Source organism: Schistocerca piceifrons, chromosome X, assembly GCF_021461385.2.
Source record: "Schistocerca piceifrons isolate TAMUIC-IGC-003096 chromosome X, iqSchPice1.1, whole genome shotgun sequence".
In the NCBI taxonomy this organism is placed as follows: domain Eukaryota; kingdom Metazoa; phylum Arthropoda; class Insecta; order Orthoptera; family Acrididae; genus Schistocerca; species Schistocerca piceifrons.
The window spans coordinates 779582859-779609191 of record NC_060149.1 but is presented as its reverse complement, the minus strand read 5'-3'; the positions used below and the strand labels follow the sequence as shown (position 1 = coordinate 779609191).

Below are 26333 nucleotides of genomic sequence, written 5' to 3'. Positions count from 1 at the left end.
AGTTTTCTCCATGATTCACTGGAAAATACAAGTTATTGAAGGCACCTGCACAACAGGTGCTCATGATATTCAATAAATTTAACTATGCACAGTAAATGAGGGAGATGGTTATAGAGGGCGTAAACCAAATGTAAACAGATCACAACAATAACAGCCAGAATACCAGATCAAATTACACACGTAATCATTAAAGATTTGGGTTCTGTTGGCAAAGGGTCAGCTTCATTCAACACAAACAAAACACTATGCAGTAGCATCCACAAAATTTATTAGCCATATTAATGCATTATGATTCTCAAAAGCTTTAAAACAAAAAAGTGACACGACTGAATTCATTGAGGGCATGGCTGTTCTGTCCATGGTTACTCAGCATACAACACAAGAAAAGGATCTGATACAGAAAGAAACACACACACACACACACACACACACACACACTGTACAGCTGCTAGTTCATTTCAGTTAGTGATTATATGGTGTATCAACATATGCACAGATGCCGGTGAGATGACTAACAATATACAAATTTAAATCAATTACATTTGTCGCTACATGTAAGGCTAATGACATTTACTTCTGTCTGCATTTTCATATTCCAACACATCTGTTTCAGATACATCAAGCTGACAGATCAAATATACGAATTAGTTTATAGTAGTTAAATGCAAAAAATCTGTCTTTCACTGAATTTAACAATTTTCTGAATGAGATTATAGAAGGTGGTTTAATCTAACGTCTGCTGAGGAAAATGATTGGAACTACAACAGTAATAATAAATCTGAAGTATATATCTCACTTGGATTCTTTTTTTACTTTGTTAAGTAACTTGAACTAAAATCCTGAAGTAATTACACATTGTTCTTTATGTGTAGTCAGATTAAATTTCATTGTCACTGTACCTTTAAACAATATCAGATAAAAATGCACATCACCTTTCACATGTAGAGCGGAACTAATAATACTGTATTATGGAACATTAAATACATGAGTTTATACCACTGTATCTTACATGTAAGACATGCCATCTCAATCATACAAGCTGTTTACATGAAGAATGCAAATTAATCAACAGTGCAATAAACAATTGAGGCATACAAATTTGAAGTAATAGTTCAGCACAATATCAGAAGGAGGTACTGCATGTACTTTGTTGAATGGGTAACATGTTTGTCATTTCCTCATCCGTGTAGAAATTTAGTACTGATCACAGAAATGTGAAACACCCAAATGTTGAAAATGCTACTCAATATCATGTCACACAAACCAGACATTCTTGTTGAATAAACAAATGATTTTCAGCAGTAAACATTATTTCTCCATCATGTTGCCAAACTGTACGAAAAGGTGTGAAATGCTGATTTAGCATTACATAAGTATTGTCATTTTTAGGCAGATGATAATATAATTCCAGTGTTTCTAATGACTTTCACCTTTCTTCCCAGCGACTCTCTTAAAGTCACCCATTTTTGTAGTCGATATAGCTGAACCAATAAATGAAAGATATTCAATTTGAGTCGTTTCACTTCCAGATTGATTGTCTTTGATGAATAGTTGAATATTTTGAACATTCTGGAACTTTACAAACTTTAAGTTTATAGGCTTCCCTTCGAGGTCACTTGGTGTAAGTCTGAAACAATTAACATGAAATTACTTTAAATATTTTCATCAAAGATACACTAAGACTTAATTACAGTGGGTCCAGTTTCAAATCACAAAAAATGGAGTTACAAAAATATAATTGCTATTTTAAAAAATGTCATTAACGACAGTTGAAAAGTGAGAGCTTCAACTGTAATACCTTGTTCTTCAAAAACAATTGAACCCCCCCCCCCAACACACACAAATAGACGGAAACTCAGAAATACTTGGATGGCAGCAAACCTTTCAGTGCACCTCATTCGTTCATGACCTGTATCAAAACAATATTGTAATATTTTTTGTGTGACCACCAGAGCGAGCGAGGGAGAGAGAGAGATGCTTGTGGATGGAAATAAGTAAATACCAACAATTTCAAAAGACTCGATATCATGCAAATCTTCCACATTAGCACCACTGTGGAAAAATTTATATCTGAACTGATGGATGCATTGGGACTATACAGGGTGAGCCTGAACTGTGATAAAATTTCAGTGTTGTTCAGGGATATTTTATGAGTATTTTGGTCTAAGGAATCCATAATATTTAATGGCTCAATACAGAGTAATTGAATTTTGTTTTATTTCTTGTCCCTATTTATCCTTATATCTGTATTGCAATGGAAATATTTGCCCAACATTGCAAATGTCAACAATATGCACCGTATATGTCTTTTTTTTGTAAACAAACTCGTTCTATTTGCTCTCAGTACTTGCTGCTGACAACACTAACGCTCATTTTACTCCTCGCCCTCAAGCTTTTATTCAATATTGCTTGGTTCTGTCTTTGGTTTGTTCTTCTGGCAGTATTAGTTGTACATTTAACAGTGATACACAGCACTATAGATAGGTTTACTGCGGATAAGTTAGCCAATATGCACTCTGTGTATGTGTTCTCTGAAAGAAACAAAATAGTGGTACAACAAGCCTATGATTAACTGTTTGCAGAGCAAAACTAACCTTATTACAGTACTTTTGCATCTGACTGCTGTTGAATTACTCCATATTTTATGTTGTACATTAAGAAACAAAGGTAAACTGGGATAACAAACTGAATACATTGTATTTACATTGTTACTCTTGAAAGACCCACTGGAGCCTATTGGTCCCTGTACTAAGATACTCAAGAAATATCCCTGAACAACATCTGAAATTTTGCCAGAGTAGTTCTTGTATAGATACACACACACACACTATGTGATCAAAAGTATCCGAACACCCCAAAAAACATATGTTTTTCATATTAAGTGGACTGTGCTGCCACCTACTGCCAGGTACTCTATCAGCAACATCAGTAGTCATTAAACATCATGAGAGAGCAGAATGGGGTGCTCTGCGGAACTCACTGACTTCGAACGTGGTCAGGTGATTGGGTGTCACTTCTGTCATACGTCTGTACGCTTGATTACCGCACTCCTAAACTGTTTCCGATGTGATAGTGAAATGGAAATGTGAAGGGACATATACAGCACAAAAGTGTACAGGCCGACCTCGTCTGTTGATTGACAGATACCGCCGACGGTTGAAGAGGGTCATAATGTGTAATAGGCAGACATCTATTCAGACCAACACACAGGAATTCCAAACTCCAAGTACTATGACAGTTAGGCGGAAGGTGAGAAAACTTTGATTTCATGGTAGAGTGGCTGCTCATAAGCCACACATCACATTGGTAAATGCCAAACGACTCCTCGCTTGGTGTAAAGAGCGTAAACATCAGACAATTGAACAGTGGAAAAATGTGTGGAATGACGAATCATGGTACAGAATGTGGCGATCTGATGGCAGGGTGTGGGTATGGTGAATGTCTGATGAACATTATCTGCCAGCATGTGTAGTGCCAACAGTAAAATTCGGAGGTGGTGGTGTTACAGTGGTGGTGCGTTTTTCGACGGGATTGCATCCCTTGTTGTTTTGCGTGTCACTACAGCCACTTTCAAAACACTGTCCATAATATAGCAACACATCATCATGGCTCTAATTAAATTTAAGAAGACTACTTGTACAGTATACATACACTAACAATGCCAACATTGTTCTGAAGTAGCTGGCCAGATGACATCTGGCATGTCAGAAATATGTGAGATCACCTGGACAATGACACATTAGACACTGCTTTGAAAAAGAGAGAGAATTTTGTGAAGTTCACTTCATTGCAATTATCTATGGACTAATACAATAGAATGATGTGAAGAAACTGTCACCACAGTGTGTGTCAGGTTATTCTCCATTCACAGTTCACTCATTACAACAGGTTTGGTGGCTGTGACTATTCTGAGTGGTTTACTTGAGTATCAGCAAAATATGTCAAGAAGTGAGATTGCATGACTTGTAATATCATGCAGTTGTGAGCCCCAGAACAATGATGTACAAGGGTACATGCAAATAAGCTATGAAAAGTGCTATGATGATAATGGAAGCTGAAGAAAAGGATTAAAATTTGTGCCATGGCTGGGACTCGAATCCAGGTCTCTTTCATTGTAAAAATACAGCAACCAGCCACTTTTTAATGCGTTTTATTTATGCCAATATGCGTTTCGGGTTTGCACCCATCTTCAGCTGGCAAATTACATGGATCTTCAGTTACTACAGTAGTACAATCTCGACAGCAGTTTGGATGCTGCAGCAGGCCTGTGCAAAAGCAACAATTCCAATTATTTACTTCAATTTTGCGAGTTTAAAGTTACGCACTATCAATTGTTCATTTTCCTTACATTCTCCTCTCCTTGTTTTTTCTTGGCTTTTCTTCTTTCTTGCAACAACACAAACACTTTTTAACACGTATTTTACACAGGCGCACTGCGTTATCCGCCATGTTGTCGACTGACAGTTTTTGTTTACATACAAACGGTTTATCTATGGACAGAGTTATATTTTTCGAAAGTGTTGAGGTTATAAGATAAGCTACTGTTTTCTAAACATTGACTTGGGTGACAGAAGTATTCTAAGTACAATGTATACAAATTTTTTTTTTTTGTAGTATTGAAGATAATAAACTAACATAACACATTTATACAACGCAGTAATTCATACTAGGCAGGAATGCTGACTCTTACACCACCACAGCACTATGGACATCATTGCTGCACGAACTGCCCAACTCCAGTGTCCTCCCCAACACAAACTTCAATTCATATTGGGGAAGATTTAATTATATATGAAAACTTCTGTTCATTTCTTCACACAACAGGGAGAGTGTCAGCTATCTCAGAGATGTAAACAAATTGCTTCAGATTGGTCATCCACTGACAACAGTTTGTCATTTGATAAGATGACTTCTTCAACCAACATCAAACAAAGGAGAGATCAAGTGCTAACTGCAACAGTTATGGCAAAACACTCCTTAGGAGGTCATATACCTACTGTGCCTGCATTCACATAGATCACTGACCACTTTCCACTGACCAATCTATACTAGGGATGGAGAGCATAAAGAAATATCGTGGCAGAGAATGATCTTGAGACAAAACTGTTGTGTGTTCACAAGACACAAACCTGTTAACAAGAGCCTCTCCAGAACAAGAGCCTGGAACAATCGATTGGACAGCCCCAAAGCACTTCATATACATTAAAATCCTCACAAAGGAAAAAGGATGGGGAAGTTAAGTGGTAAGATTAGTAGGAATCTCTACATCAACTGGTTCATTGTGAGACAAACAGAACACACACTAATGATATGATGCATGTATATTATTATAGTAACTGCTTGTAGGCTAGTGTTGGCAGGAAAACACAGTGAGTGGACTGCATCAAGAACAGACAGCTACTATTCTTTCAGTTCCCTTTCCACTTCATTCATCTGTGTGGAGGCTACAACCCCTTGGCATGGGGATGTCATACAATTTACGCATTTTTTATAAACACAAGCCCGAAGTTCTGCCCAGTGCTAGAAGTCCGATTTCCTCTACATGTGGCCTGAATTCATTTGTTTCCCACTAATATAATGGGGGCCATTTTATTTGTGAGTATTTTATTTTCTTTGCTCCTATCATATTATCAATGGGGTGGTGACATGAGAGAAAAAGAGGGAGGGTTTGAGGGACTTGCTGGTTCCCTCTGGCAGATTTTGTTGCCAATAATGACTATACCTCTATTTTAATTGGATTCGGTATCCAACTTTCATGCAGCATTGCCTGATGGTTATGGTTCATTTATTTTCATTTGCAAACTGTTCAGAATATAGTCATGGTTCAGTGCTGTGAACACACTACTTAACTTGGTCTCTGTGCCAATAGGACTGAATGTTCAGCTTTTGAATACAGCATGCTCTTACCATAGCATTTTTTTAAAATTATTTATTTACTTCTCTATGTCTGTTATCACTGCACAGGCATAGTATTACAGTGCACCAGCCAAATCTGTAACCACTGATAAACAATATGAGCTATTTTCAGAGTCTAACAATGATGGCTGCACAAAGTATATGCTGGGCACATTTAGACAGCGTGCAGTTGCTGCCTAGCTGACAGTCAGTATGGATCATTCTTGCATTTTTTAATGTTATACTGACATTAAACTAAGTTCACACAGGGTATCAATTACAAAAATTAATACTTGGATGTTGTTTTGTCAAAGGATGATTTTTATTCAAGTTTTTCACCTATTAAAACAACATATATAAGCTACAATTTGTCACTACTCAAGTAGAATGATCTAATAGTTATCATCCAGATTCTTCAGCTTCAGTTAAAAGCTATTAGAATTGATACACAACATAAGTGATAAGATGTACACAAACCGTGATTTTGGTCACAAGATAAGTTACAGCTGACTGGGTGGGAGTGCTACATAGTGATAGACGCTCTAGGACATGGTCTTCTACACAATCTATGGATGTGACCAATGAACTCTCAATCAAACTGAATTTTATTGTATTTGATTGTGTAGGATTAGTGTGTGTACATTAAATGTACATGTTGGTTGGTTGGTTGATTTGGGGGAGGGGATCGAACAGCGCAGTCATTGATCCCATCAGATTAGGGAAGGCTGGAGAAGGGAGTTGGCTGTGTCCTTTCAAAGGAACCATCCCAGCATTTTCCAGAAGCGATTTAGGGAAATCACGGAAAACCTAAACTGGGATGGCCAGACATGGGTTTGAACCGTCATCTTCCCGAATGTGAATCCAGTGTGCTAACCACTGCGCCACCTCGCTTGGTAAATGTGCATGTAATTCAGGACATGTCAAAAACAGAAAACATCCATTATCATGTACTTCCTAACCATTTTTATTACATTCTAAAATAATTGATTATACACTGAAGAGTCAGAGAAACTGGTACACCTGCCTAATATTGTTTAGGACCCCCGCAAGCATGCAGAAGTGCCAGAGCATGAAGTGAAATGGATTCTACTAATGTCTGAAGCAGCGTTGGAGGGAACTGACACCATGAATCCTGCATGGCTGTCCAGATATCTGTAAGATTATGAGGGGGTGGAGATCCCTTCTCAACAGCACGTTGCAAGGCATCCCAGATACGCTCAATGACATTCATGTCTGGGGAGTTTGGTTGCGAGCGGAAGTGTTTAAAGTCAGAAGAGTGTTCCTCGAGCAACTCTGTAGCAATTCTGGACGTGTGCGGTGTTGTATTGTTTTGATGGAATTGCCCAAGTCCCTCGGAATGCATAATGGACATGAATGGATGTAGGTGATCGGACAGGATGCTTACGTGCATGTCACCTGTCAGAGTCGTATCTAGACATATCAGGGGTCCCATGCAACTCCAACTGCCCCCCCCCCCCCCATCACATCATTACAAAGTCTCCACCAGCTTAAAGAGTCCCCTGCCAACAAGCAGGGTCCATAGATTCCTGAGGTTGTCTCCATACCCATACATGTCCATCTGCTTGATACAATTTGAAACGAGACTTGTCTGACCAGGCAAAATGTTTCCAACCATCAACAGTCCAATGTTGATGTTGACGGTCCCAGGCGAGGTGTAAAGTTTTGTGTCATGCAGTGATCAAGGGTACACAAGAGGGGCTTTGGCTTTGAAAGCCCATATCAGTGATGTTTCGCTGAATGGTTCGCACATTGACACTTGTTGATTGCCCAGCATTGAAATCTGCAGCAATTAGCAGAACAGTTGCACTTCTGCCACACTGAATGATTCTCTTCAGTCGTCGTCAGTCCTGTTCTTGCAGGATCTTTTTCTGGCCGCAACGGTGTCTGAGATATGATGTTTTACTGGATTCCTAATATTTACGATACACATGCGAAATGATCATACAGAAAACCGACTATAACACCACGTTCTAACTCATTTAAATCTTGACAACCTGCCATTGTAGCAGCAGTAACCAATGTAACAACAACGCCAGACACTTGTCTCATATAGGCGTTGCTGACCGCAGTGCCGTATTCTGCCTGTTTACATATCTCTGTATCTGAATACGCATGCCTAAATCACTTTCTTTGGTGCTTCATTGTCAATAACAATATATACAAATTTAATGTTAAAAGTACTCTTCAATACTGCAAAATTCCCCTTCCACCAGTGTCTTTGAGGTTCTTTGGAAAGTTAGTGTCATATAGGAATTTAGGCACAAGGTGTATGGTGGGCGCATATAGACAAGGTGCAGTTGCTGTGTAATCAGGTCATCCTCCAAGCATTGTCAGTCGATGGTGTATGCTTCATATATCATTCTTCCTCCGTGTGTAGTGGGTGTGTACACTAGCATTTTTAATCCATTCTGTGCTACCTTTTTTTACATATATTATTGTTTTATATACATACAAATATGTAGAAGTTAAGATGCTTACATTTTTAAGCAGTTTCTGCGTGTTTCAGAAATCTCTTCTTAAAATGATCCTAATTGCTTTTTTTGTAATGTGAACACACTTTTTATTTCTTGAATGTTAGAGTTTCCCCACTCTGCTACTTAATACTGCATGTATGGTTCGAACAGTCCGTGGTATACAGTGCACAGAATCCGTTTCTGTGCATACTGTGATAGCTGCTTCATTATGAATATGACTGATCTGAGTTTCTTATGGACAGAATTAATATGCTGTTTTCATTTCAGCGCATTATCGATAACAGTACCCAAGAATCTGAAGGATTCTAGTTCTTCCAGCATTGTTTTATCCAGTCTAATATCCATGCGTGCACTCTTCTCTCTGTTTTTGAACATGGTGCACACACACATGCTTTTTTAGGTTTATAACCAGTCCATTTTGCAAGAGCCCTCAAGATGTGATATTTGCAGAAGCATGTGATCTTTTCTCAAGCTGTTCACACTTTGGTAACTGTTTAGTATAGTCATCTCGTGCGTACGTCCCCACCCCCCCCCAACTCTTACATCTTTAACAAACAGATTAAATAGCAATGGCCCCATTACTGATCCCTGTGGCACTCCATGTCTGGTGGCTTTGGTTTCTGATAAATGTGTGTTCCCTTACTGATATATATCATTTCCTGTTGCATACATATGATTCCATCCACTCCCCCACTTTCCATTGAATATCCTAGTTTTCCAATTTTTGTATCAGTATTTAATGGTCAATCTTGGTGAATGCTCTGAAGAGATCCAGAAACATTGCAGAAAAAACTTTTTTTCTGTCAGATTGGCAACTGCTGATTCTAAGAATTTACCATTTGTGAAACTGTGCTGCAATGGTTCAAGAAAGTTATGTTTATCCAGATAATCAGCTAATCCATTATATGTCAGCATTTCCATGATTTTTAAGAGGCCTGATTCTGTTGGGATCATTCTTTCTTGTATAATACTGGCACCATCCTGTTTATCTTCAGTTTTTCTGAAAAAGGTTCACTTATGATAGAGTTGTTCACTATATCCGGCAATGGTGTAATTATTAGATTTGCACTCATACTAGCTTTATCATGTGATTTGATATTTCATCAGCTGATTTCTTATACTTCAGTTCTTGTACAGTTTTCCTCAGTTCATCTTACGCAAATTATTCGAAGTAAATGGTTCTGCCCCTTTTTTATATCGCTTTGTAACCTTTTTTCCAATCTTTAGTAATGTAGTTATCACTGAATATATTACCTACCTCTCTACCATCTGTAACCACTGTGTTGTCTATTTTCATTGACCTAATCTCTGTTTGATCCACTTTTTCCTTTCTGTCAACATTAATTATATTTCAAACTGACTTTAACGTTTTTTTGAGTTCATTATGGCATTAATTGCTCTTACCTTTGTTGGTTGGTTGGTTTTGGAGGAGGAGACCAGACAGCGAGGTCATTGGTCTCATAGGATTAGGGAAGGACGGGGAAGGAAGTTGGCCATGCCCTTTCAAAGGAACCATCCCGGCATTTGCCTGGAGTGATTTAGAAAAATCACGGAAAATCTAAATCAGGATGGCCGGACGCGGGATTGAACTGTCGTTCTCCCACATGCGAGTCCAGTGTGCTAGCCACTGCGCCACCTCGCTCGGTCTTACCTTTGTTCTCTTATTATTTTTCCATATTATTTTTGCAATATTTTATGATTTTCAGCTTTGCCCCTCTCTCTGAGCCTGCAGCCCTTATGTAGTTCCATTATTTCACTGGCGATCCACTGTATTAGATGTCGCAGCTTTTCTTGTTTCTTTACTTCAGGGAACACTACATTAAAATAGTGTTTAATAGTTGTAATAAAGAAATCATACTTTTTGTTTACATTCTGCATCTGTAGGGCTTCGACCAGGTTTCCCTACTTAACATTGTTCAACACATGTTAACATTTTGGTCATTAATGATTTTGATTTCTTTGGTTGTTCGTTCTGAGTCTGACACTATGTCATTACTACAGCAGAAGCCAATCAGCTGCCCATGATAATCGGATATTTCTGTTTGGACTACATGAGACATAATTACACCTACTAATATTAGTAATGATGTTGTCAATAGCAGTCTCACTTCAATCACTCTTGTTCATGCAGGTGGTGTTGCCTCCTTATTATACTGTGTTAATAATTTGAAATCTTGTTTTGTTCTTGCTCCTTTTCTGATGTCAATATTGAAGTCTCCACGTAAATTTTTTTTCTTCATTTAAATTCTTAGCAAGGTGGATTTTTTTCCTTCAGATGCTTATCTTGCCACCCAGTAATATGTTCACACAAAACACACTTAAGTCATCTGTCACTGTAAAAGTAATTTCAAAGTCTTTTCTCAGCTACAGGTAACCTCACATATTTATTGTTTAGTGTTTAGAGGCTTTCCTGTTTTAATATACACTAAAGTGCTAAAGAAACAGGTATAGGCATGCATATTCAAATACAGAGATATGTAAACAAGCAGAATACTGCGCTGTGGTTGGCAATGCCTAAATAAGACAAAAAGTGTCTGGCACGGTTGTTAGATTGGTTACTGCTGCTACAATGGCAGGTTATCAAGATTTAAGTGAGTTTGAACGTGGTGTTATAGTCGGCACACAAAGCGATGGGACACAGCCTGTAACGGGACATCTTCCTCTCGTATTACTTTTCCTCAATATTAGTTGTCAATACCAGTATTATTTTTCGAATTCTGGTCCTGTCAATATTATTTCAGTTGCTTTGCTGAAAACTTTCATATAATTTTATACACAGAAAGTTATGTTTCAAGTTAAAATTTATGAAAACTAATTACACTATAAAATATTTTTATTTTAATGTTATAATCGATAAATACTGTTTCTGAATGGACAGTTAAAATTATTTTTTTTAGAAACATTTCAAATTACTAATTATTTGCACACTTAAAATTTCTATTATTAATTACGCAATCCTGTACTGTTTACTTTGTTTATTTCTGGATTCATTTATGAAATAATCGAATTTAATAATGTAACGAAAACTAGTAGGAACTCATTTGTTAAGAAAAATTGTAAACCCTTTGGGATCTTGTTATTTTCGCAGAGTGTGGGAGTCGTATGCTTGCCTCTGATGTGATCGGACATTTTTCTGTATAATAGGTGCGAACAATGTAATTTTGGCTTCGTTAATGTGAAAAATCAAAATACTGTATGATATACTAAAAGTGAGAAAATCAATGGAAAGTATATTTATGTAAAAAATTCTGCAACAGCAATTTCCAATTTATTTAGTTCAAACCAACCGTGAGGACCTGATGTTAGATTCTCAGCTTCAAGAATCAGACCCCTAGACAAGAAGAACAGGAGCCATCTTGATACAAGCTAACTAAACTTTAAAGTTTATTGTAATCTTCGCTCCTCTTAAATCTTCATAAAAGACTTTATTAATTGCTTGGCTTGGGCATTGTTTAAGGTGGACAATAGTTGGAAGAATGAAGGAGATTACAAGCATCTCCAAGTAGCAATGAAGTGGGGATTTTCCCATACGACTATTTCGTGAGTATACCCTGAATATCACAAAACCAGTAAAACATCAAATCTCCGACGATGCTCTGGCCAGAAAAAAATCCTGCAAGAACAGGGCCAATGACGACTGAAGAGAATCGTTCAACATGACAGAAGTGCAACCCTTCCACAAATTGCTGTAGATTTTCATGCTGGGCCATCAACAAGTGTCAGTGCACGAGCCACTCAATGAAACATCATTGATATGGGCTTTCGGAGCCGAAGACCCACTCTTGTACCCTTGATGACTGCATGACACAAAGCCTAACGCCTCCCCTGGACGCCTGTCAATATGGACATTGAACTGTTGATGACTGGAAACATGTTGCCTGGTCGTACAAGTCGTGTTTCAAATTGTATCGAGTGGATGGAGACAACCTCATGACTCCATGGGCCCTGCATGTCAGCGGGGGACTGTTCAAGCTGGTGGAGGCTCTGTAATGGTGTGGGGTGTGTGCAGTTGGAGTGATATGGGACCCCTCATAAGTCCATATATGACTCTGACAGGTACGTAAGCATCCTGTCTGATCACTTGCATCCATTCATGTCTATTGTGCATTCCAGCGGACTTGGGCAATTCCAGCAGGACAATGAGACACCCCAGACGTCCAGAATTGGTACAGAGTGGCTCCAGCAACACTCTTGAGTTTAAACACTTCCGCTGTCATCAAACTCCCCAGATATGAACATTATTGGGCATATCAGGAATACCTGGCAACATGCTGTTCAGAAGAGATCACCCCCTCATACTCTTACGGATTTATCGACAGCCCTGCAGGATTCATGGTGTCAGTTCCCTCCAGCACTTCTTCAGACACTGGTCGTGTCCATGATACATGTTGTGGCACTTCTGCGTGCTCACAGGGGCCCTACATGACATTATGCAGGTGTACCAATTTCCTTGGCTCTTCAGTCTATGTGTAGAAACTTCATCACCTTTTGGTTAGATCTACAGAAGTAACTGGATAAGACATAGTCCTTTGTTAGGTTAGCTACCTGACTTTCAGTTAGCCCACATTCACTGATACATGGTCTGGCTGTATCTCACTTATAAATATTTCTACTGCATGTTTCTTGTTATTAATGTATTTAATATTTTAATGTAGTGCTGTTACGCTTTTTTTATTTTGCTGACTTACATGTTGTGGGCTGCATTCTTAGAACACATTCTACAGCCCCTACTTTTTGTGTGGTGGTAATATTTTTTTTTCTTTTTCTCAGCTGTAGCACCTGATTTCACCCCCCCCCTTCCCCCTCCCAGTCATGCCATATTAGTTCCCCTTGCTTCTGAGTATATTGCAGACATTTGTAGACATTCTGCTGGTGTTACTGACCCCCAATCTACTCAAATTCATGCCATCCTTTCCTAGGCAGTTTTCACATAGAAATTTGCTAGGGCCAATGAAAACTGCCCCAAGATGGTAACACTGTAATTTGATGGCACAGTTTATTTTGGAGATATATTTATTACTCACTCATCAGATTCACGAGGTGGTCAGTATCAGCTAGAATCCCGCATAGATACTTCTTTCCAAACAAATTCGTTCCGATGTGTATAACGACACCTCTGTAATTACGCTTTGTTTCAGAATCCGATTTCATAGTCACTTGTTTTCCATTTACCATATATTTAAAATGTTTATCCAATTGTTGCTTTCTAATTCCCGGCCTCATTTCCATTTTGCAGTTGGTGACAGCGATATCTTTTTTAGCATCAAGTCGCCAATTATTAGTGTCTCATTTTCGTGCCCTTGCGTGGCTGTGGTCTTGTCTTTTCTTTTACTCTCTGTCACTACCTTCCAGTTACATTATTTATCTACAGATTTCAGGTTTGCTGAGTTTATCGCCATTTGATAGAGTTCTCTCTCTCTCTCTCTCTCTCTCTCTCTCTCTCTCTCTCTCTCTCACTCATTCACTCATTCACTCATCCCCCCCCCCCCCCCACACCCACACACACACACACACACACACACACACACACACACACACACACCACCTCTCATCACTCGCCTTTCACATTCATTTTTTGCCTTTTTAATGACACTAAAGTATCACTTCACTTGCCTATCGGCTAGGGATTGGACGGCGAGGCGCACCGACTCGAGCGCACTGAGAATTCCTTCACTTCTGCTTCTCCAGCGGTTCTTGAGAAACGGCGTGGCGGCGCATGTCGCTGCCTGCACGTTCACCGAGACAACATGCACCGGAGTGGTTATTTGAACTAACTGCCGACACAAGACAAACACGCTCGCGGCTCGCTGTGCTCGTAACTCGTATGTCTCGCGTTTCACTGAATAAAGTAGTGATTCAAATAAATAAGGATACACGAAAACGACAGTCAAGCAGCTGGCAATACTTTATGGAGAATACGCATCTTTGTTACAACATTTGCTTTAAGAAGCTCCATAATGTTTCAAAAAATACAACAGGCACGATTAGACTTCTTACATTACACAATTTATCGAACAATAAACACCGACATCCACTGATACAGGGACTCAGTTCTTCTCACAATGTGAGGCAGACAAAATAACAAGGTATGTATGGCATCCATTAAAATCGCACAAAATGGGAATTTCGTGCAAAAGGTCGGATAGTACCTGAAGCAGTCCTCCGTGGTTCGAAAGCTTATTTTTAAATCAGGCTCCGACATACAACCCTAACTCAAATTCAAAACTATCTGAAATTTTGTACGGTGCGATATGTAATTTTATTGGACTAGTTTCTGAGCAAATCGTATCTCCTTGCAGGAGCACTGATCTACATCTTGTATTTCTATTCACAGACAGACGTAAAAGGCAACAAAAACTAGATGCAACACTAGTGGCCATTATAATAGATGATTTTCAACCGCTCTGTCATAGAAGTCCCTGGTTTATGACGTTTTGTTGCACTGTTGGACCCAAAACATTTAACATCAAAACGGGAAAAAAATTATGCCATATGATTGAGGGGAAATAAATTTTTAACTCTGAAGTTCCTTTAACGACTGATATCAGCGCCTTGCTGAATTGTGAGGTGTATATGGCTGTAACTGGTCAGTCCTTTAACAGTAATTTGTGTCTGAAAGCTTTAGCTCTCAAGGCATTCCGTTTCCCAGAAAAGCATACAGCGCCAAATATTAGTGAGCGGTTTCTAAATGGAACATCGAAAACAAAGTTGTAAGCATCACAACTGACAATGTCAGTAACATGACTTCAGCTGTACAGTGTATTCGCAGAGGCTACATAGATATGCAACAGATGTCTAGTTTAGCACACGCAGTCAATTTAGTTGTGGATAGTTCTTTGAACAGCAACAGTGAGCTCTGTATAATGTTGGAAATCACCAGAAAACTGGTTAGTTATTTTAAAACAAGTTGCAATGCTAATGAAAAACTCCACAAGATACTTGATCTAATGAAGAAACCTCTACATAAATTAATTCAGGAAATTGAAAATTGGAACAGTACATTTTATGTGCTATAATTCCTACTAGAGCAAAAGGAACGCATTGCAGCCTGTTTATCATCTTTGTGTTCCGATCTTCAGATTCTCACAGCTGGTAAGTGGTGAATTTTGAACGAATGTTTAAGTGCACTGCAGCCATTACAATTGGTAACAAGTGGCATCTGTTCTGAAAACTATTCCAGCAATGAGACAGCTAATTATAACGGTGTGCAATGGAAAATGGCCTACCATGATAGTGCAAGAGTTACAACAACATCTGCACAACTCACTAATAGCTAGGCTAGGATTAACAGAAACAAGGCAAATTGGAGAAGTTACATTTTTAAAGTAACTATATTATAATAAGGTTACTATACATAAAAAGTAATGATCATTACAGTTACTTTTAAAATGATAGTTTTAACTCAACTGTAAATAACCTCCCCTTCACTGCCCTCTACTTGATACCCCCTTATATGAAAATTCTCTCTTCACATGCACTAGTTGATATGGCTGTATGTATACTTAATAGAGAGTCTTGACTGAAGGAAAGAAGAAGAAATACGCCGGGAAAATTTCAGAAGTCACAACACATGGAGTGTCTGTATATCTGTTGAAATTAGCAAAAATGTTCAAGATCCTGTTGAGTGCATTAGCTAAGTGTATTTTGTCTCTCAAAGCAGAAAAATCTTCCTCTTTGCCATCAAGTACTTCTGCTTCTTCCTGTCTGTGTCTCGTACAGTTGTTTGAAGTGTGGCTTCCAGCAGATGTCCCTTGTTCACACAGGCATGTCGTCGATAAATCCAGTTGGTGTTGACTTTTGGATGGAAGCATGCAAGCAGGATTAGATCTTTATTTTAGTGTCAAACCTCTTCTTCAAACTCAGAACTGCATCTAGCAGAGATCTGCATTGTGTCAGCTTAGTGGATAACACTCAGCTCTTGTTTCAGAGCACTCAATGTTGGGGGAAGGAAACCCATGAACATGTGTTCATGTTGTGGGAAGTTGATAGCCCGCGCCAGTGGCAATGGCGTAGCTACCATAGAGCTAAGCGGAGCAGTGCCCCAAGGCTCCCAAGCTCAAGGAGCCCCTCGGCCTCCATGAACGACGTTCTAAACGTTATATCTTAGCAGAATCAAAAATTTTCGACTTTTTAACTTTTTGGACCATGACCAACAAGCCTCTAACAGCACGAACCGAAATCACAACAATGTCTCCCACCTCCAGAACATAAACGTAACAGGTGTATTGCTTGTCCGCTAAGACGTGGAGCCTGCTGCCGTTCGGGTGTTGTCGGTTGTAGTCGGACTTGCCATGGCTGCCAACCTTTGCAAATTAACAATGAGTGGCTCTGAATTACTAGGGGTGTGTTTGACAACGCACTGTGTGACCACATTTGGATTCAAGTCTCTATGATCATTGTTGCTGCTGCACGTCATTTCTTGTGGGGTTTTAGGGCACAAAACATCTAAGGTCATAAGCGCCAGTATGGGACCATAGAATGCTGGGACCACGAGGGTAAAAAATCGTTGTAAGGTCCAATACAAAAAAGAAAAAACAAATCTAAAACATCAAGACATTACGGAAGAGGATCTAAAAGACGTCAGCAAGACACCGAGTCACCAGGTAGAAATCAAATCTCTCTTGCCATATTACTGCTTTTCAAAAAACTTAAAACGTGAGCCACAGCTTGCATGTCATCCGCTAAAATGCCCGGAAAAGCGGGCAAAACAGCCCGACCATGAGACGTAATTGGCTAAAATAGGGGCAGAGGGTCAGGAAATGTCTGACTGTTAATGGCTGGCTACAGAAAGGACAGCTGGATGCAGGGTCGCCATTCATCAAGTGGCGATGACTAAAGCGGCAGTGCCCTATTCGCAACCAAGCTAACATTACTTCCTCATGGCGAGACGGCCGGGAGGGAGTCGACCAGGCTGTTGGGAGAGGTTTGACTGCTCCGAGTTTGTTCCCATGAAGGGAGCACCAAAGGTCATGCCAAAGTGACATCATACGCTGATAGAGAAAAGTACAAATATCTTGCGAGGGAACAGAGTAAGAGGCGGGCCGACCGAGATCAGCTGCGTCATTCCCAGGCACACTAACATGGCCAGGAACCCACATGAACATCACTTGGGCTCCCCCATCCGAGAACAAATGGAGGCAGTCCTGGATCCATCGAACGATGGGGTGGACCAGATTGGAATCATCTAGACTCTGAAGGGCACTGAGGGAGTCAGAGCAGATCACACAGCGAGTGAGCTGGTGCCTCCGGACGTAGTGAACAGCCCGACAGAGGGCAAAAAGCTCTGGTATAAAAATTGTGCACTGGTCGAGAAGCCAGTATTGAAACTTATCAGCCCCAACAACAAAAGCACAGCCAACACCTTGGGAGGACTTGGAACCATCAGTGTACAAGAATACGCTACCAGCAAGTTGTGAGCGAAGTTTGAGAAATTTGCAGCAATAGGTCAGCTCGGGAGTCGAATCCTTCGGGAACGAGCTGTGTCTGAAGCCAAGGTGGTGAAGGGCTCTCCCCTTTCGGAAAGTGGCAGGAAGTGTGAACTGCAGCTGCTGAAGCAGAAGACGGAAGTGAACACCGGGATGCCACAGAAAAGAAACATACATCTCGTACTGGCGTATTGTATTTAGACGGCGTAAGATAGACGGCCATGCATAGGAGTAGACAATGCATCCATAATCCACCTTGGAGCAGACAAGAGAGAGAGAGGTGGAGGAGGACAATCCGATCAGCTCCCCAAGAGGTACCACTCAATACACGAAGGACATTTAGGGACCGGGTGCGGCATGCAACCAGGTAGGACACATGGGGAGACCAACTGAGTTTCCTAATGAACAGAGCCCTAAGAACTTTGTTGCATCCAGGAATGGGAGAGCATTTTGGCCCAGTCGCAAGGATGGTGGAAGAAACGTCTTGTACTGCCAGAAGTTGACGCAAACGGATTTGGTGGCAGAAAAGCAGAAACCATTTGTGATACTCCATGAACAGAGACAGTCCAGACAATGCTGAAGACAGTGCTGCAGGAGACACGACTGCTGGGAGCTGAAATAAATAGCAAAGTCGTCAACAAAAAGAGAGCCAGAAATGCCAGTTGGAAGGCAGTCCATAATGGGGTTGATGGCACTTGCTCTAAGGAGCACGCCATCGGGTACGTGTGGGTTCCTCCTTATCCCACACCTTTTCACAGGATAACGGGGTGCCTCAGGGCTCTCTGTACAGAGACAAAGTTTGACAGTTTCTGAACCACATATACTGTTTTGATTTTCAAATAAGCAATTTTCCTTGTGACTTAATTTCTGAATTTTCTTTTTATCCAGAAAACCTTTACAGGTAGAGCACCAAATATTAAAATCTGCCTCTGTTGTTCCAACAGAATACAGGAGCCGAACAAGGGTTTCCATCTACATGTGCAGCTTGGCCACATTTTCCACATATTGCACTTCCATTACCTATTGTGATGGTGTGTCCATGGCTTTTAAACAGCAGATTGTGTTAAGGACATGTAGCATCACATTTAGGCTGATATATACTCGAGAATAGTTGGAGAGCTTAAGGTCACAACAAATTAAGCTATAATTTCTAGTTGGCTGCTTGATCACTTCATTACATTTTTGACTTGTAAATGTCTTCCACTCCTATTATATTTCTAAACTGAGGAGCCAAAACATTATGACCACCTGCTTAATGTGTATATATGCAGACTGAAGCCACGAATGAAAATTTGTACCAAGGCCGGAATTTGAACCTGGGTCTCCTGTTCACTAGGCAGCTGCACTAACCACTATGCCATCTTGACACAGAGGCTTTGCACAACTGCACAGACTACCCTAGCAACCTCCTTCCTCAGCCCAAATTCCCATTCACGCCCCAGTCCACTTGTTAAACTCGAACAGCAACAATATTGGAATAGCCCCTCAGCATTGAATGAAATGAGGGATCCTGCCTGAAACATAGGGATAGTACCTGGAACCGTGTAGTTTCATTGGATTCAGGCGTGTTGGTCCACTTTTAGAATTCAATAGAGCAGACATTTCTAGGTGGCATAGATTCAACTAGTCCTTGGCAGTTTACCACAGATGTGTGGCACCGGATGTCTATGTGCAGGCCACATAATAACTGCAAATTATGGGCTGGTGGCTTGTGGGCACAGAGCTGGTGCCTGATAGATGTGTACCATTGGGTTCAGAGTGGCAAAGGCATTAATGTGAGTTCACTATAGAGCTGTCCAAAACACTATCATGATTCTGGCCTTAAAACACTGATAGTTATCCCGCTGAGTAATATTACAATAGGTACTTGGGCCAATGAAATCCTTACCAGGATTGAAGAGAGAGATTAAAATAGCTTCCTACCATGATGTGGCAACTTGTGTTCCTCATATTAAGTTAAAATGGTCAAGTAGGATTTCCTTTGCATTTTGGTGAAGTGCCATAACACACGATCACAGATTTTGCCATGACTTGTTGATATGTCATGTACAACATTGCTGAATCCAGCTCTCACATAGAGAAGTGGGATTTATAAGCTTCAGTGCTGATGGAACTGATATTCGAACTGTGCCTCTCGGTAATTGCTTGGAGGCGACAGGAAGCTGAATTCTGGGCGGCAGTGATTCATGCAAAGTGCTTGATATTATGGTCTGGACAAGGTCTCATCTGGTCAGGAGACTCATTTCTCATTATAGCAGTAACAGGGCAGTTCCTAACTCATCTTGAAATCACCCTCCATTTGTTACAAAAGTTTAACTGAACTGGTGTTTTAACTTTTCTTGCTCCCCTTTATATAACAGCATTTTGCCCTCACTACCCAAAAGGCTGAAAGGTTCTCAGCAGGTGGTGCCTGTCCTTGATCACACAGTGGCATTCTTCATTCAAGTGGTGAACGGATTACCTTCTAATACATGCTAAAGACTTTTGGCATGGGTACATCTGCAGAAATGTGGATCATGTTGGTAATGTCTTTACATTCAAACACAGTCAGCTGTACAGTATCTACTTTGCCTTGCTGAGCACCCATTGAGACAGATTTCTTTCGGGCACTGTTCATACTGGAAGATTAATCCACATCGAGGACTGGTCACTGGAGTGCAAGTTATCAACCACCTCATGTTGAGCAGAATATCTGACAGCTGGAGAGCATATCAAGAGACTGATAACAGTGAACAACCCTACTGAATTGATTAAGTGCATGCTCCACCCCCTGTCCAAGAGACATGTCAATGGTGACATTAGGGCACTCTCAATGGCTCTACCCCTGGAAGAAGTAGTTGCTGAGCGCCATGGCACAGTGAGTGTGAGTGTGTGTGTCAATTCCATAATAGGAGGAACTGCTTAATGAGTACAACTCCGCATGAGGGCAAATATAGCAAACATATTGTTAATATGTGATGCTCATGCATTTATAGGACTGGTGACAAGAAGGAGGTGTGAAGAGTGGTACATATTGTTTACAAAAATAGCCGCTACTCCACTGTTAGACTGCCCACGTCACATGTTGATGACTACACTCTAAACGTTCCCTCCCGTGAAGACACATCAGAGCTACACATAAAGTAGGTCTCCAACAATAAATGCCACTCTGCCAAACCCTTCTGTACTCTGCCTTGATACAACACATCCAGTGAATGCTGTGACATCAGATGCCAAGTGTCGTGCAGTACTAAGGCGGTACTGTTGTGCCATTATATCCAAATAATCGCCCTCTGTTTCTGATATCACACATGGTCAGCGCTGCCCTGGCCTTTAGGATACTGTTTCGTCTCTATAAATTGTTGCCACATCCGAGAAACAACAGAACAATTCACATTAAGCCATTGGGCCTCATCAGTATGCAACTGTCCTGCTTCCATTCTTCTTATGGCTCTCCATCACAGATAGTCTGGTAGGCACCTTCTCTGTGCCATACTGCACCATTGGATTTGGGACTACCTGGAAAACACTACGCCGTTTGATAGGTGACCTGACATCATTGTTGGCGTCGTCGTCCACTGACGGCAATGCCTGTATGATTATATGGTCAATTAGACACAAGACAGGGAAATAGTGGTTCGTTCCTTTAATTTGACACACCAATGTACATTATCTTGAGAAAAAATATTAAAAGACTAGACAGGATTTACGTATCTACTACTAATATAGACCATAATACCTGTCAATCTGAAAGCATAAAAAAATTCTGGTTTTCTTTAATTTTCTTATTTGTATCAAGCATTTACATCACCACTACACTATATCAGCCCTCTGTACCAGATTATTTTTTGTTTGCTTTCAAGTTACTTTCACACTTCACAAAAAATTTTGGGCACATCTTTCTGCGAAGGCAAATAAAGCCTTTGTTTCACAAGTAGTGCATAGTGTTATGTTGGCAGTTGTTTTTGATTTATATAAAAGTTCTCCACTGTATATCTAATTACTGATTTGTCAAAGCGTCTATAAAAACTGGTTTCCTGCAACATCCTCAGCATTCTTCCTTGGCGATTCCACAAAACTATGTAGTTTACTTTGGCGTGCTTTTCTGATATGGCCTATTGTGGCTAGGTTGTGTATAGGCCGCTTGGTACTTGCAATATGTGATGTATCAAGGAAGCTTGACACATTACTTGTATGTAATGTATGTTGTAAAATTGTAATTTAAGTCTGCAGTCCAGCCAATGAAGGAAAATTATGGGAAAAAATTCATAATTTCTCAAATTTTTGTACAATGGTAGGGGGAATGAAACAAATAGCCTGACCGATGGAGTATGAGTGCATGGTCTAAAAGTTTCCATGATGCACAGAATGGAAAACTTCAGATTATTAAAAATAATGTTTAAATGGCATAAAATTAATGTATATTGTTAAACTAGCTGACTAACCCAGCATTTTCCAGGTATTAGTTTTGCCAATTTTCTATTAGTAATGAAAACAAAAAATGGATTGAGCTTGTACTGAAGTATTGAAAAATTTCATTTCCATATGTTTCTGAAAACACCTTCGAAATTACGAAACAGTCATACAAAGAAATATGCATAATATACAAATGTATACAGTATCTATATTAAGAAACATGATCCCAGACAGTTTTTGTATGATGGGCACAGCTGCTTTACGTGTCTACAATGCAATTTTGTAAATGTCTCTATGGCAACGCCTGTTCATAGCTCTATAGACAGCTACTGTCTTCACCTACAGCTGTTCGCATTTGGTGGTTGAAAACTGTCAAAAGTGCTGCCAGGTGTCAGATATTTCATTAATTTGACTTTACTGTACAAATGTCTTAGTAATAAAGAACAAATGTATTAAAACTTCAGGCACGATGTGGCAAGTTTCCATGCACCTTATTGTTTGTGACGCCATACGAGGGTTGCCCAGAAAGTAACACACCACACTTTTTCCTCAGCCGAAAACAATGTTAAGGATGCAAAATGATACGTATGTATTATCTGAAGTCTCTTGATTGAGCATGCCAAGTTTCCATCACTTCTGACACATAGCGTAGCTGCAGGACAGTTTCAAAATGGCGTCTGTAGGTGATTTACATTATAAGCAATGTGCCGTCATTGAATTTCTCACTGCAGACAAAGAAACTGTGGGGAATATTCACAAAAAAAGCTAGTGCAAAGTCTATGGAGCATCTGCTGTTGACAAAAGTACAGTTAGTGGCTGGACGTGGAGGGTGAGGTTATCGGAAGATGGTTCGGCGGAGCTCCACTATTTGCAGTGGTTGGGGAGACCATCCGTGGCTGTCACACCTGACTTTTTGCAGCAAGCTGATGATGTCATTCACTTTGACAGACATAATGGCTCGGCATCTGGTGCTACATCTGTCAATCAGCAAAGGAAATGTGGATGCAATTATCCTCATTCTTGGATATTCAAAAGTGTGTGCAAGATGAGTCCCGCAGTGTCTAACGGTGGATCACAAATCACACAAAAAAAAAAAACATTTGTCTTGATCTGTTGCAACATTTTGAAGTTGAGGGGGGAGGCCTTCTTGTCCCGGATTGTGACAGTTTATGAAACCTGGGTTCACCATCTTCAGCCCGAAACAAAATGACTGTCTATGGAATGGTGCCATTCCCACTCCTCACAGAAGAAAAAATTCAAAGCAACTGCTTCCACCAGTAAAGTCAAGAGCACCGTGTTCTGGGACTGTGAAGTTGTTACTCTCATTGATATGATGCCAAGAGGCAGTACCATAATTCAGCAGCATATGTCAACACATTAACAAAACTAGAGACACGCTCCTGGTGACTTTGGCGCCACAGCAACCCAGGAGATGTTTTGCTCCAACATTATAACGCTCGGCCCCACAGAAGTCTGAGGACTGCTGAACACATTGCGAAACAAGGTTAGACAACGTTACCCCATCCACCTTACAGTCCTGACCTACCCCCCTAGGACTTCCATTTGTTAGGGCCCTTAAAGGATGCCATTTGTGAAAAACATTTTGAGGACAATGAGGAGGTGATTCACACAGTGAAGCACTGGCTCTGCCACCAGGACAAGGACTGGTACTGACAGGGCACACATGCCCTTGTTTCGCACTGGAGGAAGGTCATAGAACAGGATAGAGATTACGGGGAAAATCAGGTGTGTAGATAAAACACCATTCTTTCATGTGTGTAATTCTCATTATGTTCAATAAAGATTTGTTGAAGAAAAAAATGCAGTGCATTACTTTCTGGGCAACCTCTGTATCTCTTGAACTGTGAGTCATACACTTATGCATACAGTGGCAAATGTGGATACTATCTGTGAAATATGTTGTAAATAGAGTTAGTTGTGAAGGAGTAATAATTTAAATATCAAGCACGATGTGGCAGTTTTCATGCCTCTCGGTGTTTATGTCATATCTCCCGAGTTATATTAGGTCAGTGGTTCTTACCCCCACGGTGATTGACGTCTGACAGTCACTGCAAACTGACCAAGCCTATTACAATTAAGGTACATCAGAAATTTCTTGTTAGCAAATATTTCATCTAAACAGTTGTCAACTACATATCAACATTGCACAACTGATACTTAAAAAAGTCTGAGGCCCACAGGTAATAATGGCTAATGATGACTAGCACTCCAAATTTAGTTTTGTAACCAACTTCAAAAATACATCAAATATAAGCAAAAGCAGTAAACATAATAAGATTAATTCCTGAACTGGGACATAAGAATTTGCAGAGTCAAAATCAAGGGTCTATATGCAGTTCATGAAGAGTTTTATGGTTTTTGGTCCTTTTTCCATATCAGCTTTAAGATAACGTCACAAAAAGCGACTATAGGGTGTTTCAGAAAGTTATACCGACCCTTCCACAGCTTGTCTTATGTACCACTGATGATGCAACTGTAGACATATCCGAGGGTGTGTATTTTTCACAATGTGTAATACATATATGAATTACTAACACAAAGAAACACATATGGAAAGATTATACTGAAAACCCTATAGACTGTTCTACAATATTAGAGGGAAACTGAATCTTAACCCTGCTGTATGGTAGCTATAGCGTTCTTCCACGAAAAACGGTTTCCCCAGCCATGATTGCTGCTCGCTTTTCAGTTTACAGACAGACTATACCTCCCCAGCATTTCCTGTCCAGTTCTCTCATATGAGTAGAACAAAATAACATTACTGCACTCATTTCTACACAGTGGAATTATTTTCAGTTTATTAAGTTACACATCCAATCCTTTCCCGCCAAAATTACATAGGTTACTGACAACACCACTTACAAATTAAGTTCTTCTCAGCCATTGTTTATAGGAATGTTTTAGATGAAAACTAACTCAATTGCAAATAAAGACTTACTTAATAACTCCATTCCATTAACATGAGCTCAGTGAAGTTACTTTGTCTACTTACATAAAAGAACTGGACAGGAAATACTGGGGCGATATAGTCTGTCTGTAAACTTGAAAGTGAGCTGCACTCACTGTGGAGGAAGTCACCTATTCTGGAAGAGTGCCACTATCGGTCAGGAATAGTAGTACGTTGTTCATGACACTTCACTGTACCACAGTGGCAGTTAATGGAAGGAGTGACACAGAATCATAATTCAAGCTTGTTTAAGTGATACAAGTGCTATTTAATTGCAGAATTACCAATACCCTGTGCTACAAATTTAAATGCAGTAAATATACAATCAGTACATTTTTCACAGAACACCAACTTTGTTTTAATTTTTTTTTTTTTTTTTTTTAAAAAATCAAGAAGTCGTCTTTGTTTTGTCCTTTTGACATCTTGTAGTAAAGGAATTTGTTGCTCCAGCTAATTGATATAAGTTAAAATTGATTCATCTACATTAAAATCTTAACAGTATCAGTTCCTTGCACAGCAGCAGCAAAACTTGATGCAACGGCCACCTTCTTTTTCCTACTTCTAGCTCAATGTCACTGCCACCTCCAACCTATGTTCCCTTACAAGCATTTCACTTGTTTCAATCTCAGGTATAGAAGTCATCACATCATCATCATCATCATCATCATCACACTGTCTCCTGGAATGTTGCATTTTCAGAAATACAAATTTTGCTACTCCTTCCTTCTCTTTGAACAATGTTGTTTTCATCAGCAACTCATGTATCACAGCCACCATTTGTGAAGCAATTTAACACTGTCTATTGTGTTACAGAATTGCAGGGAGCAACAAACATATGCATAGCCTGTACAAGGCCGAGTCTCATCACTTCCTTCCTCTCAAAGAATGAAACTCACTTCTGTATAACTGCTACTCTGTAGCTGGATTTAATAATGTGTATTATGGCCAGGTCCAGATGTTGCAGATGGCTTATACAGTTCAGAAGAAAGAACACAACATTTACATTCCTCAGAAATTATGTTTCCTTCGGATGTACAGGGCATAAATCAAGAATAAGTCCGATTCCTTCATGCTGCACCCATCTTGGCATTTACATGCATGAAAAAGTCCTAAAGACTTCTGACGTTTCCAGGTACTCATAAGTACAAAGTAGCA

The 26333-nt window shown here is 39.9% G+C and overlaps 1 protein-coding gene across 3 annotated transcripts in view; it reads right to left on the bottom strand.

Moving 5' to 3' along the window:
* Nucleotides 1–251: 251 nt before the first annotated feature.
* The window catches only part of LOC124721421 (thioredoxin-like protein 1), a 66531-nt gene continuing 40449 nt past the window's right edge, over nt 252–26333 (bottom strand). For all 3 annotated transcript variants that reach the window (XM_047246395.1, XM_047246393.1, XM_047246394.1), the window contains exon 5: nt 252–1627. In XM_047246395.1, coding sequence (XP_047102351.1) covers nt 1417–1627 — 211 coding nt within the window. In that variant the 3' untranslated portion in view covers nt 252–1416. The remainder of the gene's footprint in view (nt 1628–26333) is intronic.